Source organism: Urocampus carinirostris, chromosome 13 (assembly GCF_059441175.1).
Source record: "Urocampus carinirostris isolate Australia breed hairy pipefish chromosome 13, RoL_Ucar_1.0, whole genome shotgun sequence".
Lineage (NCBI taxonomy): Eukaryota > Metazoa > Chordata > Actinopteri > Syngnathiformes > Syngnathidae > Urocampus > Urocampus carinirostris.
The window spans coordinates 7,269,522-7,289,142 of record NC_142361.1 but is presented as its reverse complement, the minus strand read 5'-3'; the positions used below and the strand labels follow the sequence as shown (position 1 = coordinate 7,289,142).

The window sequence follows — 19,621 nt, the reverse complement described above, 5'->3', positions numbered from 1 at the left end:
AACAAAACAAAACCAAAACAAGAAAAAAACCCAGAAAGAAACAAAGCAAAAATAAAACAAAACAAAGCTAAATCGAAACAAGACAAAACAAAAAGAAATGAAAACATACCAAACCAAACAAAACAAACGTCAAGTCAAGTCATGTTTAGCTGTATAGCCCAACAAAACAAAAAGACAACAGAAGTCAAGACACGACACGAAACGCATAATTTTCAATCCAAACATACCTTTTGTGTAAAACAAAATAATGTACCAGCACACTAACTGTGCCGATTTGTCTTCAGATGTTGAGAATATAACATAAGGAGAAAAAAAATGTGTTGACCCAAATTGGGTTAGAAAAAACCTGCGAGAGTATTTTGGTACTGTTTATTCAACCCTATGTGTAAGGCAATTACAAAAAAAAGCGTAACTTTGTTCCAACCTCCTAAAAAATGCAGGTCAAAAACAATTCTCCAAAAATGGGTCAGAAATGTTCCAGCCCACCACTTGTGTCAATTTGACGCGTTTTTTAAAGTAAAATATAAAAATATGGGTTACTTCTTACCCCCACTTCAAATATTCAAATGTTACTTCATCCACGTTGACAGCAATTTTGGCGAGAGTGTTTTAGCATATATATATTTGGACAAATTTGTTTGATCTTGATTCTAATTAATAATATTTGTCAGTTTTCTTTTTTTTTCTTTTGAGTGGTGGTAAAAACCCTGTTTATACTAGCGAAAGTTTTTCTTAGAAGCCTTTAGCATACAACATGACTTGGTGTCCTTTCTCCTTTTTGAACTTTATTGGGTGAAATTTCCACTCAAATTGTTTATTAAATTTTTATTATAATTGCGCTGGGTATAAATAACAACAACATTGGCTCAGTCACTATCAGACTCTAATCTAGGGTTTACTTTTAACCCAGCAGTTTCTGGATAATGCAGAAACAAATGACGTTTTTTTTCTCTTTAAAAAAAACCCCCATCTCATTTCAGGCACAAGAGGAATGGATTGTGGCGCAATTGGAGGTTACGGACAAATTCTGTTGGTCCTGAAACTAACCATGGTGATTCAAATGGTAAAATTGACACAAATCCAATTAAAATCAACACAATTGACAGAGTGACACACGCAAAACATAACATGGGGAATATAATTATTACATTATAATTAGAATCAATCAGGAATCTAAATCCAAGAGTATCAATTCAAGTGGTGAAAAAGTATTAGTCCACTAGTATGCTTGTGCGAGTTAAGCATCTGGAGGCATGCAGACGTAATCTGGGGCGGCTGACTAATCCCCGACTAATGGAAAGGGGTTTGTGGGGGTCTCGGGGTACAAAAGTCTTCTTGTTTTCCGCGATTAGTGCAAATTCTACAAGCGTGACGTTCAGAGCGTGACCGCTTGCTGGATGGGCAATTGCAAAATACAAACGATGAATTACAAACAATTCAGTTATCTTGAATTTTTAATATTGTTTTAAAATACAAATTTGAAGTAAATTTTTCATCTATTGTCCTGTGAAATTAAAAACAAAAATTGTAATCAGATCACAAGGATACATTCATGTTTTTTAATCAAATTATAACCCTTTGACTTTCGTAATGAAGGCTAAATCAATTGACTTGAGTTTTGTGAGGAAATTTAATTTTATTGTCTTCGATATACAATCTGAAAGAATACTTTGAGGACATCACGTCACAGACAAGGTAGGGACGCAAACATGTAATACAAAGAACACCCGCTTGTGTACCTGTAGGAGAAATTGACCACTAGCGTAAACGGATGTGCAACATTGCCAAAGATTATTTGGTCTTGTTGTCAACTTGAGGCACTTCGATCTTCTCCCCGGTCAGGAACTGCCAGATGCCTCCTCGGTAGTTCTCGTTGCCCAAAGCGTACAGGAAAACATTGAAGGTTGGGGAAGTCTTGGCCAGGATTGGGGCCATCTGCGACACACATGTGCGGGAAACCACAATAGGGCTTTAGTTACAGAAAGTTCTGGATTACAAAGCGCGTATGATTAGAAGCCGCATGCGCAAATTTGAGAACAAAGCTGCAAAAAATGATGCTTTCTGCTGTGCCGTTATACCCTAATTTGTCTAGGTTTTCCGACCATGATACCAATCAAAATGGCCATTTAAAAGCTGATCACAAAATGAAAACTACAAAAAAACAGAGAATGAGGGTTCAGTCTTTCATTCGCTTATCATCGTTCCTTGTGGATTAAAGGAAACTCCAGTGACCTAACATTGAAGCACAGCATTTTTGATAGATGACTTCCAAGCTGTTCAACTCAGATGTGTAGGTTGAGGACTTCATTTATTGGGTACAAAAGTCAAAATATTGTAAATACTTAAAAAAAATAAATAAAGTACCGTTCGTCAAACCTCCCAATTTGCTCCTGTTGCATATGAATAATGTTGGCAAAAACATAGACTCATTTCTCTTGAAAAATGTTTCCAGACGTTAATTTCTTTTGTGTTTTCTTAAGTATTTACAAATAAAGATATTACAGGTGAGGATTTTTCTCGTCCTCATCGTTTATCTATTACAAAGCTGAATTGGTAGTGATATAATTGAACCAATAGACATCATTTCCGATTTCATTCACTCCGTGGCAAAATACCTTGCTTGTTCAATTACTGCATTCCTTGTATTTACAAGTTGTGCTCATGCCTGGTTTGCTAAAAGCATGGACTTACACTAATGCCCGCACACAATCAGACCGTTTGAATGCATATACAAGCAACAGGAATGCGAAAAATGGACTAACGCAACTATTTCAATCGATCTACTTGCAGTGACACTGAAACCTGAAATTTTATTTGTTTACATAACTTTGCAAAACTGGAATACCACAATAGTCCTATTTCAAATGAAGCACGTGTTTTCTTTATCAGGCTAATGCAACTAAGAACTCAGGGTTAGAGTCAGCTTTTGTTTGAAGCTCCTTAGTGAAACGGTCCCAAGATAAGCTTTGACATGATTTTGTTGGTATTGATGATTTAGAATTTCAGGTGCATTGTAGCCTATAACTTTATCGGGTTCCAAGAAACTAAGACACCAACTTATTTTACTTAATTATTTAGGTAGAGTCGGTCACCCCTCTCAAGGAATATGACCAGGGTAGATAGATAGATATAGGTAGAAAGAGAGCGAGAGAGAGAGAGCACAAGAGAGAGAGAGAGAGAGAGATTAATATATAGACACACACACACACAAACACACACACACACACACACACACACACACACATTAAATGAAGCATTTAATCTACGACCAGCAATAACATACTATGTTTGTATGTATGTATGTATGGTATGTGTATCCATTGATTCTTAGGGAAGTACTAGTTAAAGAGGGCCACTTGACCTTGAAAAACCACCAAAGCACATACATTTATAAATAGCTTTAGAACCTGTAGTTTAGATCACACAAAAAGCCTTTTTGGAGAATGTAGATTCCCAAGGTGAATGTTCTTACCATCCTAAGCTTAGGCGAGACCAGGTTAGCATTCTCCACTGCTGCGTAGAAAGCCAACAGCCCGTAGGGACCCCAGCACAGCAACATGGTCTTGAGGGGAGTGTTTGGGTTGAACTGCAGAGAATGATTGGACAAGTCAGAACTCTCTCACAGTATTAGATGCATTTTATGTTCCAGACTATAAGGTGCATCCGAAATAACCCAAATTGAACGGAAATTTGAATGTGCGCCGTATCAACTTGTGTGCCTTATATGCGGACAAAATTGGAAATGCATGACCGTGTTTGTGTGGTTAGTGATCAGTCCTTGACCACAATTGAATAGTAACAGTGGCAATGCAGATCAAAACAAATATTGGTAACAGCACTAATTCCTAACGATATTCGTTCACAATTGCATCACTAATAATAACAAGAATTGAACCCAGATCGCTATGTGGAGTACCACTAGAACCTTAGGGATGCAGATGACACTTTTCAAAGGTATTAGGTCTTTTCAATATCACTCTATTTTTGTCACTGTACCAGGTATGTTAGAGCAAAGAGAATGTTGTTGAAAATTTCTCAGCTCAAACTAAGCATTGTACATGACAAAAATTTTAATTACGCGTGGCCATTCGTTTATGTTTTCCAGGACGACCGAATTACTTCCCACAATGTCTTTATTGTCATTCAGTTCAGAAACTTGTGCGCATCGTAAAGACTTTGCAAATCGGTAGTAACACAGACAGTTTTATTGTCTGACAATATTTTCATGGTCTGGCTCAATAATGACATCAACAATTTGGTACCGTGACTAAAAATAGATGATAAGATATGACTTTTCAAGTGTTTGACTGTTTACCTAGGGGTCTAGTGGATGGGATCCGGTACACTAGACGCAGCAATATGGGTTGAATTTTTGTTGCATTTAAAGTTATGCAATTATTTGCAATTGCTATATTTTCTGACTGATCGATCAATGTGTAAATACGGTACTTTTTTTGTTTTTCTGCAACTCTGGCCCTTAGAGTAGTTTTAATTCCATCTGCCTTATACTCCTGGATCCTTGTGTGTGAAAGCAATATCACACAAGACTATATGAATTGAATTCCAATCGTTGAGTTTTATGGGCCCCATGTGTTTGACGGTAGGCTACTTGTCATTAATAATGGTTTATGCCTTGACAGGCTTGTGTCTGTGAGTAATGACCCCACGAAACATAAAAAGCTGGCGGCAACAAACAGAATGGCAACAGCAGTCGTCACCCGTTTGCACCTCGGCGATTCGTTAGCTGTTAGCTCCCGCCCACTTTGCTAACTGAAGCGTAAAGATTTTGGTTGATGATGACCTACATCATTTGTTGTGTTGCTCTCAATTAGGAATGCATGTGCGTGCCTCTGCACGTGCAAACGATGGGAGCATTCCTGTGGTGTCTCTCAGTGAGTCACTTCAAAGCGCTGTAAATGGAGCTTTGGGAATGCCGCTTCTGCCGGCCCCCGTGTTACGGTTATATTTTACACTCTTAAAACGAACAGTTCTTAAAGGACCCAGTTTGGGCATAGAGTGATGCAACATTCTGGGTTGTTTTGGATTAAGGACATACTGTACATAGGTTTGGTCTTGGCATTGGTGGGGACATCAGCTTTTTTTAAGTGATCACTCATTATGGATGGGCACACATCTCTTTTGCCTATGCCAAAACTACGCCTTTGTTTTGCATGAAGAAATAGAAAATAAAAACACGTTGCTTTACGAACAGGCTTGGGTGGGTAACAGAATACATGTGACGACTATAGGGTACAAACATTTTTCATTTTATTTTGTTACGAGAATGAAAAAAATGTACCGCTAATCAAATTACAGGTATATTTCGGTAAAATACTTTACAATTGTCTTTAAAAGTATATTTACATATACTGTACATAATGCGCTGATAGACGAATTGTGTCTACTATCATTTCAATCACTGAAACTCGAGAAACAGTGAGAGATAATTCTTACACATAACAAGCATGCGCAACATAGTAACGTTCGTGTCTGTTGCGCAGATTGTAAAGACTGCATGTCGTTCTGTGTTGCAGGTAAAAACACTTGTTATTTCATCTTTTTTTTTCCTCCTTCAAATTAGCACTCATTTTGTTTAAGTGGAGTGAGCCTGCAGTTTGATAAGGGGAACACAGTTGCGCATTAGTGATGGATTCAGGAACATTTAGTAGATATGATTGTCTTTTTTTGTATTTTGCAGTAATTGAAGTTCAAAATCACTATACGATAACTGTTGTGTTATATTGTGAGAATGTTTGACTCAGCCCAATAAAGTTGAGTATTGTCAAGAGGCTTTGCACTCAAGTAAAACTTGAACTTGGACACAAGACATCCCAGAGTTGGTTGAAAATTTCGAAAGTGAACACTTGCTATTTTTAAGACAATATTTGGTTCTTAATATGATCTTAATGTGAAATAAAAAAGAGCATATCTTGTGTGACAGGTTAAGATAAAGTTTTTTTCTTGCTTAATAAACTCGACCCGTTTGTTAAAATTAGAGTACTTCTTTGTAGGACTAGAAGACCCTAGCAGACCTTGGTTTTCTCCCAGTTTTTTTCCAGGTTATACTGTTCATCTATTTTAAACAAAATTCTGTAATTTTATTTATATCATGTTTATTTTGTATTTTATTGGCATATTTTGTATTGGAGTAATCCACAAGTAATTAAAGTAATTAGGTTAATTTTCTGCAATATTATGGTATTCGGATTACGTTACTAATTACATTTTTTAACAGATACCAAGTAACTGTAACGGATCACATTTTTAAAGTAACCCCAAGTAATCCCAAAACTGTTTATGTGGTTGTTGGGTGCATAAAACAAACCAAAGATTGTTAATTTGGTTGTAAGTAACATTAAAAAATGATCATTTTGTTTGATTTGGAAAAAAAAAAAAAAAAGAAACATTTGTTCAGTATAATAACAGAAACAGAACATTTTGTATTTTCTTTTTAAATCAAGTCTTAAAACTGTTAAATACTGTAGAAAACAACCCAATAAACAACACATAATTTACCTAAAACAAGCCCTAATATACTAAGCATCATGTTTGAAAGCTAAAGAAATTGTAGTTTTGAACAAAAGAGGCCTATGTTCGTTGAGTTTTTTTTAGTAATTATGATCCCCACAAATAAATGTGCATTACCACCCAAAAAACAAGGTGGTGTTTTATGAAGCCCCGCCTCTAGAAAAGAATTAGGGTAAGAAAAACCCAGTCAATTGCAGCAATCTTTAGAAAACATTACAAAAAAGCTTTGGTGTTTTAAACTTGTACGGAAAATGCACTTTTTACTCTAAAAGTGGTTGATTTGTTTGTAAAAACGAACTAACAAAATTAAGTATAATAATGAGATATTTCCGGTTTTATACTAGAAATTTGGGTCGTTTTGTTTGGACAACCAACCAAATTTTGTCATTTTGTATCAAGCATTCCAAACTGTTTATTGTTTATTGGTGTTTAAAACATGCACAGAAAACAAGGCAAAGTTTGTTAATTTTGTCGGTAACAACTCAAACAAGGGGAAAACAATGAGATTATTCTGGTTTTATATAATAGGGTAGGGTCATTTTGTTTGAAACAACAAAACAAATTGTGTAATTTCATACTAAATATTACAGAGAGTTTGATGGTTGTTGGTGTTAAAAAAGTACAAAAACAACAACGCACAGTTGGCTAATTCTAAATTAGTTTGCTTAAAAAACACGACAAAATCTTTTCACATAAATAAAGGGTATCGAAACAATTAAAATAAAAAGTATATACAAGTAATCTGGTTTTAATACTATACTGAAGAAATGCTCATTTTGATTATAACAACCAACCAGAGGTGTACCAAAAAACGCCAAAAGTTGCATTAAAATAATCCAAGTACCTTATTGATAATGTTTGACCCAATTTGGCATATATTTTAGCTCAATATTTTTACAATTATGATTATCATTTACACTATATTGTAAATGTATTTTTCCTTTTTGAAATATCCAATAAGTTATGTGTATTTTCCTTAGCGACAAAATACTTCATAACTATGAAAATCCAAATCACGTGAAGCAGAAATATTTGTTCATTCAGCAAGAGTACAAACTCATCCTTTGTACTGACCCTGGCGTTTCCGGTCTTCTTGAATTTTTGTGCGATGGACTGATAGGAGGACATGACAACAAAGACCTGGATGGCCATATTGAAGACGCTCATGGGGATCAAGTAAGAGACATAGTTCCTGTGTGGACACAGTAGAAGTCAGCGCCATGTAAAGGAGGAGGGGATTTCAGATTATTTTTTCTTTGTTTTGTACCTGTCCCCCTTGCTGTAGTCCAAAGTGCAGCAAGTCCTGAGAGGCTCATAGTCATACTCGCCCCAGCCAATGAGAGGCATGGCAGACCAAAAGGCGGTGAAGAGCCAGATGAAGATCACCAGAGTGATGGCACTGCTCCACTGCAGTTTCGTCCCTGAGAAGGAAGCAGTGGTTTCAGGCTGGTGTTATAGTTTGATGTGTTTACTGTGTATGCTCACAAATAAGCTGAAATTAGAACTATAAAATACAATATGGAAATCAGGGGTTTGGCTTATATGCATGTAAAACAAAATAAAAACAAGGTAAGACAGGTATAACCACACAATGGCCCAAAACCATATGGTGTCCTCCTGCTTCCCCTTTCACCTGATCTTTTTTTCCTGTTTAATTGGCGCTGTCACAATTTGTTTGAGAGAGACCACATCTCACTTTATTGTGATTTAGAGTGTTTTATCTCTTTAGTTAGTGATATGGTAAGATAGAAAGCAACGATCGAGTCAAAGAAGGATCTTGCGAAATATGATTGGTTTAAAATGTTTGTTTTTTAATGTTTATGACCGTTATTACATTTTTTATTATCAACACTGATAAACTGATAGTTTAGTAGACACTCAAAATAAGCAGACATCAATACATTTTAAATTTGGAAGGAGAACAGGCGAGGCCTGTGAAAGTAACCCTCCCAATTCCAAATATATTATAAAAGCCATTCCCTGAGCCTTTTATTTTTATTGGGTGCACTAGGTTACAAATGCAGATCCACCCTCAAGGGTGTGGTAATCAAAGAACAAAGTCATGATTGGCCAACAGTGACGATGGTGATAGCAGTGCATAATAGTAGCAGTGATAGTCAAAATAATGAATAACAATGAGGTTCAATAGTCAAAATAACAAACTGGCATCCCTTAAACTTATAAGACATATTTCAATAATTAGGTCCACATTTTATTAGAACTTTGGGTATGTTTTTCTTTCAAAGCATTCTGAGGGGTCAGCATATATGCAGTATAGGCGTATATAGTAGTTTTTTGTGGCAACCAAAATACTAAAATACTAAAACTGTTTATCAGCCATTCTTAAATAGATTTAGTTATATCCTATATAATATTATACTACAGTCAAATTTCACTTGCACTTTTTCGTTGTAATCTCTATCAGTTAAACTCATCCTATTTTCATTCACCAGTAGTCAAGTTTGATTCAAATATAAGCCAACATTTGTAGTCTGTTTTCATAATGTTATTTGTCTAGCTTTAATTAAGAGTTTGGTGTAGTTTTTTTCTCAGGACAACAAATAACGGTCTTTTTCTATCTTTCTGAGAATAAATGATTTTTAAAAAGAAGTCCACAATATGCCCTTTTGGCCTGTTCTTTTTAACAAAAGTTTTGTCTTATCCATGAATTTTCATCGATGTAATATTTAGAGAACAGCATTTTTGTTTCAGAATTAGTGTTAGGGTTACTCGTAAACAAAATGTTTTTTCGTTTGTTTAACCATGAAAAACGATATTTATTTGAATCTCATCTCATCTCATTAGCTGCACCGCTTATCCTCAGTAGGGTCGCGGGGGTGCTGGAGCCCATTCCAGCAACCATCGGGCAGTGGGCAGGGGACACCCTGAACTGGTTTCCAGCCAATCGCAGGGCACACAACTCGCTCGCACACCTAGGGACAATTTGGACCGGCCAATCCACCTGAAATGCATGTCTTTGGAATGTGGGAGGAAACCGGAGTGCCCGGAGGAAACCCACGCAAGCACGGGGAGAACATACAAACTCCGCACAGGAAGTCCGGTAGCTGGATTTGAACCCACACAGGAAGTTCCCAAGACCTTATTTGAATCTGTAGATAATAAAGATGAATATACTGGTAATAAAGATAAAATAAAAAATTCTTGAACCATTTACTGTACGTACCTTTAAGCAGTACTTCAATGGTAGACACTCATGCATCATTTTTGCATCTCGCAATTACTTTCTTCTTCGACTCATTGTGGTCAAGTTTTTAACTTTTCCATCTTCTCATCAACTTTCTTGTGACACATTTTATGGGCAAAACAAAGCAATATAACACACTAAATCACAATTAAATGAGATGTGGTTTCTCTCAAACACAATGGGGACGGTACTGATTAGTTGAACACGAAGAAGACATTGGGCGAGGAGGAGAGCATGAGGACACAGCACACCCGTGTGCCATTGGGTGGCTACGCCCCCTTGTGTTCATTTAGATTTATGCGCATTCAAGCCGACCTGATAAGTCGATTTAAGCGAGGATTGTACTTAAGGGTTCAAAATTTGGCTTTTATGCGAGTACATATGAAAAGTGTGTGGAAAACAACGTAATTGAAAATTTTGTCATGACATTTTGAAATTTTACAGATTACGAAAAATGTGTAAAAAAATCATGAAAAAAATTACAAAATGAGAAAAAACAATTGAAAGTTTTCGTTTGTGTAACCTACTTGTGCAGTATTGGTGATATCTGTCCCAGGCGATGGCAGCGATAAAGTGGATGCTGGCAAGGGCCATCACAAAGCCCTGGAAGCCGTGGGTTTGACACCCTTCTGAGCCGTAAGGCCAATACCTGGCAAAGAGAGAGGGGGTTACACACTCATGTCACACTCTCCCTTCTCATCATTTCAAATGTACTTATTCAATGTCGCTAACGCGGGAATTCCTCGCTGTATCGCTGCTTCCTTTCCCGGTTTCACTACTTCGCTTATTTTTATTGTGCACGTGTTCTGCATTCTGATTGGCGAAACAGTCACCCCAACCCTTTTTATGACTGTATCTGCCTGTCCATCAATAACTTTGGTTTCTAAATTGTACACATACATAAAACAGCTTGATAAACCTATATTACATACAAATCTTTGTGATTTTTTTTTTTACTTTCTGTGAAAACATCATGTCAACAAATGCACCAAAAGGCAGGGAAAGATGCTTTCTATCGCCAACAAATTAGACTTCTCCACATGCAAAAAGAAGGTAAAACCATTTTTATGCCACATTTTTGTTTTCCAACAACGTCCTAATGATGGTGACAACATATCATCTGAAGTAAAACAATGGAATCAAAAGTGCAATATAGCAGCAAAATTATCTTTTAAATGATAATTTGACTGTACAGAAGTTATTTGTTAAAAAATGTTGATAAAGTACAATGCTTTAATGTGTTAACCCACCACTTTAGGCTGTAAATAGGGTTTTGTCCTTTTGTTTCAACATAGTACTTTATGAATAGATAAATGTTGCTACTTAATCCTTTTTTACTTAGGGTTTGTACATCTTTTTAATGGCCAAAATAAAACATTTTTAAAGACTTTCAATGCTATTTTTTTTTCCAATTTTTCCAGTGCCATTAAAAGAATAAATCCGGTGTAATTCATTTATTAAAGGTAAATTGCGAATATTTTTGTGGATCCGAACAATAACTGTAAAAAAACGGCGCTTTCATTTTCACTTGCAGGAAGTTCTTCCAATTACAATTTACCACTGGGAAATGCTATCTTAGTTTGTTTGAATTGCTCATAATTATTGTCCATAATAGATTTGTAATCCAAATAGAGAGCAGTGCCGGCATCATTTTTAGGATGACTTGTGAAGAAACATCGCAGAAATGTCAAGCCTTAACAAGCATTTCACCCAAAATTCAAGCACATTTCAACCCTTGAAAACACATTAAAATTTAGGCATTTTCAAGGATTTCAATCACCCGAGCAAACCCTGTTACTTATACCCAATACCTTCACTATATATATAGTAAGTGAGCCACTTATAGATCCCACCTCTCCACAGTCCATTATGGAGAGTAATTTATGATTATGCTATGTCAGTGGCTACTAACGGAGTAATAACAGCCACCATAACTGCTATTAAAATGGCACCTTGGACCTTGGAGACCTGCGCTAATGCAAAGGCAATAATTAATCCTCACTCACAAAATGCATCATTTTTGTCTGGACTAAAGAGAGAAAATTATTATAATATAAGTTATTTTCCAACTGAAACCAGATAGAAGCTAAGAAGCTCAACACATCAATAATTGTCCCGAGGTTGCAAAAGCTACATAACTCTGGACTAAAATGACATATTTATTGTGAGAAAATGTACAATATTTGTGTTTATATTTCAACATAAATCAATTTTGACTTTCAATTAAGGTATTTTTAAGCGGTTATATAGTGGATTGAAAGTGCATGCTTTTGATTAACTTGACTGAAATTTGATTTGTTTTTCAAGTAACAAATAATGTTTGCTTTTAGTTATATTTAACAAAAGTATTTCAAACTAAATGAAATATTATCCTTTTTGACTCTGTCCGATATCTACTCGGGCAATTGGTATCGATCTTGTCGGCCTCTAGCTTCCTATCATTTCACGCCAGACTGCTGCCCAACGTGCATGACTCCTCACTTCCCGTAAAATAAAAGGCTTGTGTGAGAAACGTCACGCGTTTGGGTCCTGATCTTCTTCTGGTTCTTGACATGATCTATATTTAGCCATTTTGATAACTGGGTAAAACACTTACCTTATCCAATCTGACATTTAAAAAATTTTTTCGCTTAATTATATCAGGCAGGGGGTCAGCAACCTGCAGCTCTACAGCTCCATGTGGTTCAATAGGGCATTCGTAGTGGCTCCAGATAGTTTTTAAAAAAATGATTGAAAAGAAAAATAGAAGGGGGAGGGACATATATATATATTCTATCTATCTATCTATCTACCCTGGTCATATCCCTCAAGAGGGGAGACCGACAGCAAGACAAACACATACAAAAACAAAGAAAATAAAAAAAGGGAAAAAGTAGCAAAAACACACCCAAAATTTTTGGGACCATGGCCAACCCAAATGCCCAAACACCCAAACAAGTTAAGCACCTCGGCACCCAAGTTGGTCATGCTTTCATCCCTTTAGATGAAACGGGACGCAAGAAAGCGGCCAAGTCACTCGGGTGAGGGTGACACAACACACTCTTCTGTTCAACAGCAGGGCCCGATAGCTTTCACTGGTTTACCCCTGCCGCATCATACAGGTGCCCTGCCCATCCCTTAGAACGCGTCCAAACATCCCACTATCCTTTCACAACACCTCTCCACTTATTCCTATCACCTACAAGCGCTTTAGCTTCCACTATATTTAAAAAAAATATTAAAAAATATATCGCTTTTATTTTTTGGTCAGCTCCAGACTTTTTTGTTTGTCCGTTACATTTTTGGGTTACTGTAGGGGAGCAAACATGACACAAACCTTGACGTTTTCCAATGAATAAAGTTATGTAAAGTATGTGTGGCCTTCCTTATACCGGATCTTCTTGGTCACTGGTAGCAGCGACAATGTAATTTTAAATTGCTAATATCGTCGTGGTACACTAAAAAATCTTATCCTTGTGAGGAACCAGCAAGTAAGAAAAAAGACTGAAGGCACAGGCCGACGCAGGTTGAGAGTGCCTCTTAGAGGAAGATGCTGGATGGATTAAATCCTCGACAAAGTCTTGTTCTGCATTCCGTGTAGAAAGTATGTGAAAGTTGATGCTATAAATTTTATTTATATCTGTACATTCAAGGAAACTGTGCGGGTCAGATGTATCGACATTTCGTTCTGTATACACGTGTACTAGAATGACAATAAAGTAGATCTGAATCTGAATCTGAATCTGAATCTGAATCTAGCAACATGAATTCACTGCAAGTGGGGAAAGAACTAAGGAAGATGCTAAAATGATTTTTTCGGATGTTTATTTGGTAAATTAAATAAACTTGTTTACATGAATTATCCATCCATCCATCCATCCATTATCTACACCGCTCATCCAGTCGTTGAAGAAAATGATTGCGAGATGCAAAATTTAGGCATGAGTGTCTACCATTACAGTGCTGCTTAATAGTACGCACAGTAAATGGTTTAAAATAGTTTTATTTTTATCTTTATTACCAGTATATTAATCTTTATTATCCATTCCATTATCCACACCGCTCATCCTCAGTAGGGTCACAGGGGTGCTGGAGCCCATCCCAGGTATCTTCGGGCAGTGGGCAGGGAACCCTGAAATGGTTGCCAGACAGTCGCAGGGCACACAGGGACAGACAACTCACTCACCTATTCACACCTAGGGACAGTTTTGAACTGCCAATTAACCTGACATGCATGTTTTTGGAATGTGGGAGGAAACCATAGAGGAAACCCATGCAGGCACAGAGAGAACATGCAAACTCCGAACAGGAAGGTTTGATCCCATGACCTAAGAACTGTGCCGCAGATGCGCTAACCACTCAGCTGCCGTGCTGTTTCCATGAATTTTATTAGATTTTATTCTACATAATCTGTCATGCTCTTAGTAAATAGGCGCCGCGTTGTGTTTGTAAAATGTATTATCGGTTAATAAGGGGAATTGAAGTTATTAAAAGGGAAACAATTAGCTGCGGTTGACAGGTTTGAAGTCTGATTGGCTAAACAGTCTTCCCGCTTATTACAGTAGTTGTAGTTGTTTATATATATATATATATATATATATATATATATATATATATATATATATATATATATATATATATATATATATATATATATATATATTAGAAAAACAACATCAATAAAATGACATTTATACCTATAAGAATTGTTGTCAAACAAATGCTTGAGCCAGTTAAAGGGTGTTTTTTTTTGTTTTGTTTTAGTGCATCCTAGTGTATTTCATTGTATATTGATTGCATAGAAATTAAGGTGGGCGACACGTCGGATGAGTGGTTATCACGTCTTTGGCACAGTTCTGAGGTCATAGGATCAGATCCAGCTACCAACCTTCCTGTGGGGGGTTTGCATGTTCACCCTGTGCCTGCATGGGTTTCCTCCGGGCAATCATTTTTTTTCCCCATATTCCAAAAACATGCATGTTAGGTTAATTGTCCAAATGGTCCCTAGGTGTGAATGAGCAAGTGAGTTGTCTGTTGTTGTGTGCCCTGCGACTGGCTGGCAACCAGTTCAGGGTGTTCCTTGCCCACTGCCCGAAGATGGCTGGGATGGGCTCTAGCACCCCCGCAACCCTACTGTGGATAAGCGGCGCAGATAATGGATGATAAGGACTGTACTTCACGGATTTTGTCTATCTTTTTGGAACAAGACACCAGCGGATAACAAAAGATCACTGTATGATTCTAACATTCAGAGGATGGAACTTTGTGAACAATTTCTTTACTGGGCGTTTTTGTTTAGGTGAGCCCTTTTCTGCAGAAGTGAGTGCAGGTGACGTCACCCACCTGAGAAAACTGGAGAAAGCCGCAACGGTGGCGTTCATGGAGATGCCCATGTCAGCCATGGCCAAGCTGAATACAAGGAAATTGCTGGGCGTCCTCAGTTCTCTCACTTTAAGGAACGCGGCGATGGTGACCGCGTTGAGTAAAAAGCCCATCAGACCTGTGAAAAGTCACGTGATGAAAACTGGCAGAATAGCGTGCGGAAATATCCACGCTGGATATAAGCAAGCAAGGATTAAACATTTGTGATAGGAATTCCGTTTTTTCCCCCCAGCTCAACCCGTTAAGAAGAGGCAACATTTTTAGCTCCCAAATGGCTTTTTTTAATGATATATTGCCAAAAATAATGTAATATCATACTCGAGTTAATTAAAACATGTTCTTTGCTACTATATTATAATTGCCTTTATAATTTTCAATTTACACTGAACTTTCACCTAATTTACATTTTCAAATTGTTTATACTACGCAAACAACAGAGAGATGATGCCACTTATATTCACTGGTCACGAGTGCCTTCAAGGGAGGGGAAGAGAGAGAGAGCAAGAGAGAGAGAGACAGAGAGAGAGAGAGAGAGAGAGAGAGAGAGAGAGAGAGAGAGAGAGAGAGAGAGAGAGAGGAGACAGAGAAAGAGAGAGAGAGAGATAAAGAGAAAGAGAGAAAACGAGAGGAAGAAAATGTTATGAGAAAAAGCAAGATAAAGAGAGAGACACATATATAGAGAGAAATAGAGAGAAAGAGGCAGAAAAATACATGGAGATAAAAACAAAGAGAGAGATAAGATAAAGAGAGAGAGAGAGAGAGACAATGGGGGTGTGAAAGATAGAGAAAAGAAAAAATAAATAATAAGGGATGAAGAGGAAGATTAAGATAGAAAGATGTATAAAGAAAGTGAGATAGAAAAAGAGAGGTGGATAATTATAGTGGAAAGGAGAGAAAGATTGAAAGAATCACTGAGAAAAATAGAAAATGAAAGAAAGAAAGAAAAAAAAAAAGAAATACATCAATATAGAGATAGAGAGAAAGATTGATTGAGAAAGGCAGTGAGAGAGACGAGAGAAGATAAAGAGAGAGAGATAAAGTGGCTCAGGAGGTAGCGTGCTCGTCTTGAGATCAAGAGTTCGCAGTTCGAATCCCGGCTCCTCCGTGTTACATGTCGAAGTGTCCTTGGGATACTGAACCCCAAATGCCCCCAATAAGCAGGTTAGCGCCTTACATGACTGCACGGCCGCTATTGGGAAATGTGAAGCACATTGTAAAGCGCTTATATAAATGCAGATCATTTCATTTCAAAAACAGATGGAAAATTGTATAGAGAGAAAGAAAGACATGGAGAAAGAGTATCATAGAGAAATAAAGAAAAAATAAGGGAGAAATATTGAGATAGAAAGAGAGAAATACAGGGAGAAAATGATAGAGACATACAAAGAAAGACAGATAGAGGCAAATGTTGCGAGAGTAAAATATATATGCATAGCAAGAGAACAAGGGAAAAACAAAAAAGAAAGATAGAGAGAAAACAGAGAAAGAGAGAGGGAGAAGAATATAGGAAAAGTGGGGTAGCGTTTTATAGAGAAAAATATAGAGAAAAAAATCTAGATTGCTAAGAGAGAAAAAGATGAGAGGAGAGAGAGAGAGAATCAAAAGGAGATATATAGAGAGTGGAAGATACAGTGAAAGATTGAGAGAAAGAGATAAATAGAGGAAGAAATGGTGGGAAAGGAGAGAGAGAGTTTGAGAAAAATAAAGAGAGCGAAAAAGAGAAATAAGATATAAAGATACAGACAGAAATATAGAATAAATGAAAGAGGAGAGAGAGAGGGAGATAGGGGGAGAGAGAGAGAGAGAGAGAGAGAGCGAGAGAGAGAGCGAGAGCGAGAGAGAGAGAGAGAGAGAGAGAGAGAGAGAGAGAGAGAGAGAGAGAGAGAGAGAGAAGAGAGACTTTCGAATAGAGCTCCCCAAGAATAAGGAGCCGGCTCATATAGCCGTTTCACTCGCGAACGACCCATCACTATTAAAAATAAATTCTGAACAAAACAAACCAGAGGGTTAATGGCAAAATGAGGGAATAAATCACACGCACCCACGCCCACTGCGCGTTTAGTTCTCGCGCCCGAAAGACTTACCCTCCACCAGCAAGCACGATCCCAGGGAGAAGACGTCAAACTCGGAGAAGCCCTCCGGCAAAGGATACGAAGACACCATCCTCGGAGCCGATATGTCGCGCAAAAGCCCCGCAACAAAAAAATACAAACAACCGCACGCTCTGCCACACAACCGCTCGCCCCTTTTTCCTTTATCGCTTCACGCTGCGGTCCCTCGGTGGTAGCTGTCGTTTTTAAAGGGCTCTTTCACGTGAAAAGCGTGCGGCTTGTTACGTAAAGCTTGTAGCCGCAGCTCGCGCGTCGTGTCGCCCCAATCCGCGCAGGAATGTCTTAAAACCGCACAACCCCGAGGGCTAAAGCGTATTTGCTCCTCGATTAGTTGCACAACACGCCTTTTGTGCGCGTTCTGCGTGTGCGTGGCAGTGAGCTTGCGGATGATGATGAGGAGGATAATGATGATGATGACAATAGCTCCCAACAGGTGTCCACCACTAGCTGCGTTTTCCGATTTAGAAGGAAAATGGTGGAGATGTCAATACACTTGACGCTTATCCTGTTAACCTCAGCCGATTGCTCCCCTTATTAATGATTCCAAGTTCCCACCTCACAAACACAACACGGCACCTATTTACTCTGAGCAAGACTGACAAGGTAGAGTAAAAGCCAACATTATTTGTGTAAAACGTGTTTATTTGATTTACCAATTACACATCTTTCTTAGAACATTCACTGCTTTGCCCTGGATCTAGTGTTGCTTATTACACGTATAGCAAAACACAACACGGTACCTATTTACTCAGAGCAAGACAGACAATGTTGAGTAAAAACCAACATTATTTGTGTAAAACGTGTTTATTTTATTTACCAATTACACATATTTCTTAGAACATCCACTGCTTTGCCCTAGATCTAGTGTTGAAGAACAGGATTTTGCAGACTTAAACTGTTCTAAAGATGGTTTTACTCTGTAACAGAAAATATCACTATTTACTAATTTGTATCTAAGATGTGAGGATCTGGCGGCACGGCGGAAGAGTGGTTAGTGCGTCCGCGACGCAGTTCTGAGGTAATGGGATCAAATCCAAGCTACCAGCCTTCCTCTGTGGAGTTTGCATTTTCTGCCCGTTTTATCCGGGCATTACAGCTAATTGGCCGGTCCAAATTGTCCCTATAGGTGTGAATAAGCGAGTGAGATGTCTGTCTCTGTGTGCCCTGTGACTGGCTGTAAACCAGTTCAGGGTATCCCACTCCCACAGCCCACTGCCCGAGGACAGCTGAGATCGGCTCCAGCACCCCTGCGACCCTACTGGGGATAAGAGGTGCAAATGATGGAAGTGAGGATCAGTTCCTGTTGAGTTCCTATACCCGATGTCTTTGACATCTGCTTCCAGCCACCGAGACAATCCTGATTAGAGACAAAATGGGCAAGAGGAAATCCGTCTAACTGAAAAACGAGTTTAAAAAAAAAATTCAGACAAGAATTGTAATACAGTATACTAATTTGAAATATTTAAAATCATCCATAAATACATAAAAAGTTATGTTAGGTATGCAATACATACACTCTAGTATAGAAAAACATGTTTTAGTATTTTACCTTAACATACAAATAACGTCTATGCTCTCTACCTGTTTTAATAAAAGCATCCAAAATCCAGTGTTTTGATGTCACCACCATATTTCACAGGTAGGTTACCCTAAATGTGAAAAATGCCCCAAAAATCTTGACGCAGTACTTTTGGTTTTGTTGACGCAGCATTTTCTTTCCGCAAAAAAAAAGCAAGTGATGACAGAACAGCTGTTTTCAACTTTCCATTTTTGTTTTGTTTTCTCTTTGTATTCTTTGCATCGTGAGGTCAATGTTTTCCAAACAATATGTGCATTTTATGTAAACAATTACATAATCAGAGGATTTTAGTTTCCATCTGGACTCTTCATCTTTTTCATTTTTTAATGTGCCAATGACCCTGACAAAAGGGAAATGCCACCCAAAATGGTTTCGCATCTCAATGCGAGTGATGCTCTCATGGTGCAGAGCCATTTTAATCATATTAATAGATAGATAGATAGATAGATAGATAGATAGATAGATAGATAGATGGATAGATAGATAGATAGATAGATAGATACTTTATTCATCCCCGAAGGGAAATTCACATTTCCAGCAGCATCCCTGAGCTGAGAACAATACAAAAATAAAGCAAAAAGAATACAATATTGTATTCATAATGTAATGTGAACATTCATCCATCCATCTATCCATTTTTCCTTTATCTTCCGCTTATCCGGGGTCGGGTCGCGGGGGCAGCTGCATGAGCAGGTAAGCCCAGACCTCCCTATCTTCAGCTCATCCCGAGGCGTTCATTGGCGAGCCAAGAGACCTAGTTACTCCAGCGTGTCCTGGGTCGTCCCCGGGGCCTCTTGCCGATGGGACATGCCCAGAACACCTCCCGAGGGAGGCGTC

General features: G+C 37.9%; 1 protein-coding gene across 1 annotated transcript; it reads right to left on the bottom strand.

Moving 5' to 3' along the window:
* Window positions 1-1,611: 1,611 nt before the first annotated feature.
* Window positions 1,612-17,637, bottom strand: rgra (retinal G protein coupled receptor a). Its single transcript, XM_088351803.1, has 7 exons — window positions 17,179-17,637; window positions 15,056-15,212; window positions 10,261-10,382; window positions 7,796-7,949; window positions 7,603-7,720; window positions 3,473-3,586; window positions 1,612-1,935 (listed from the first exon to the last, which is right to left on the bottom strand). Exons 1-7 carry the CDS (start codon window positions 17,255-17,257, stop codon window positions 1,792-1,794), a joined length of 888 nt encoding a protein of 295 aa, XP_088207929.1. The 5' UTR covers window positions 17,258-17,637; the 3' UTR covers window positions 1,612-1,791.
* Window positions 17,638-19,621: the final 1,984 nt, after the last annotated feature.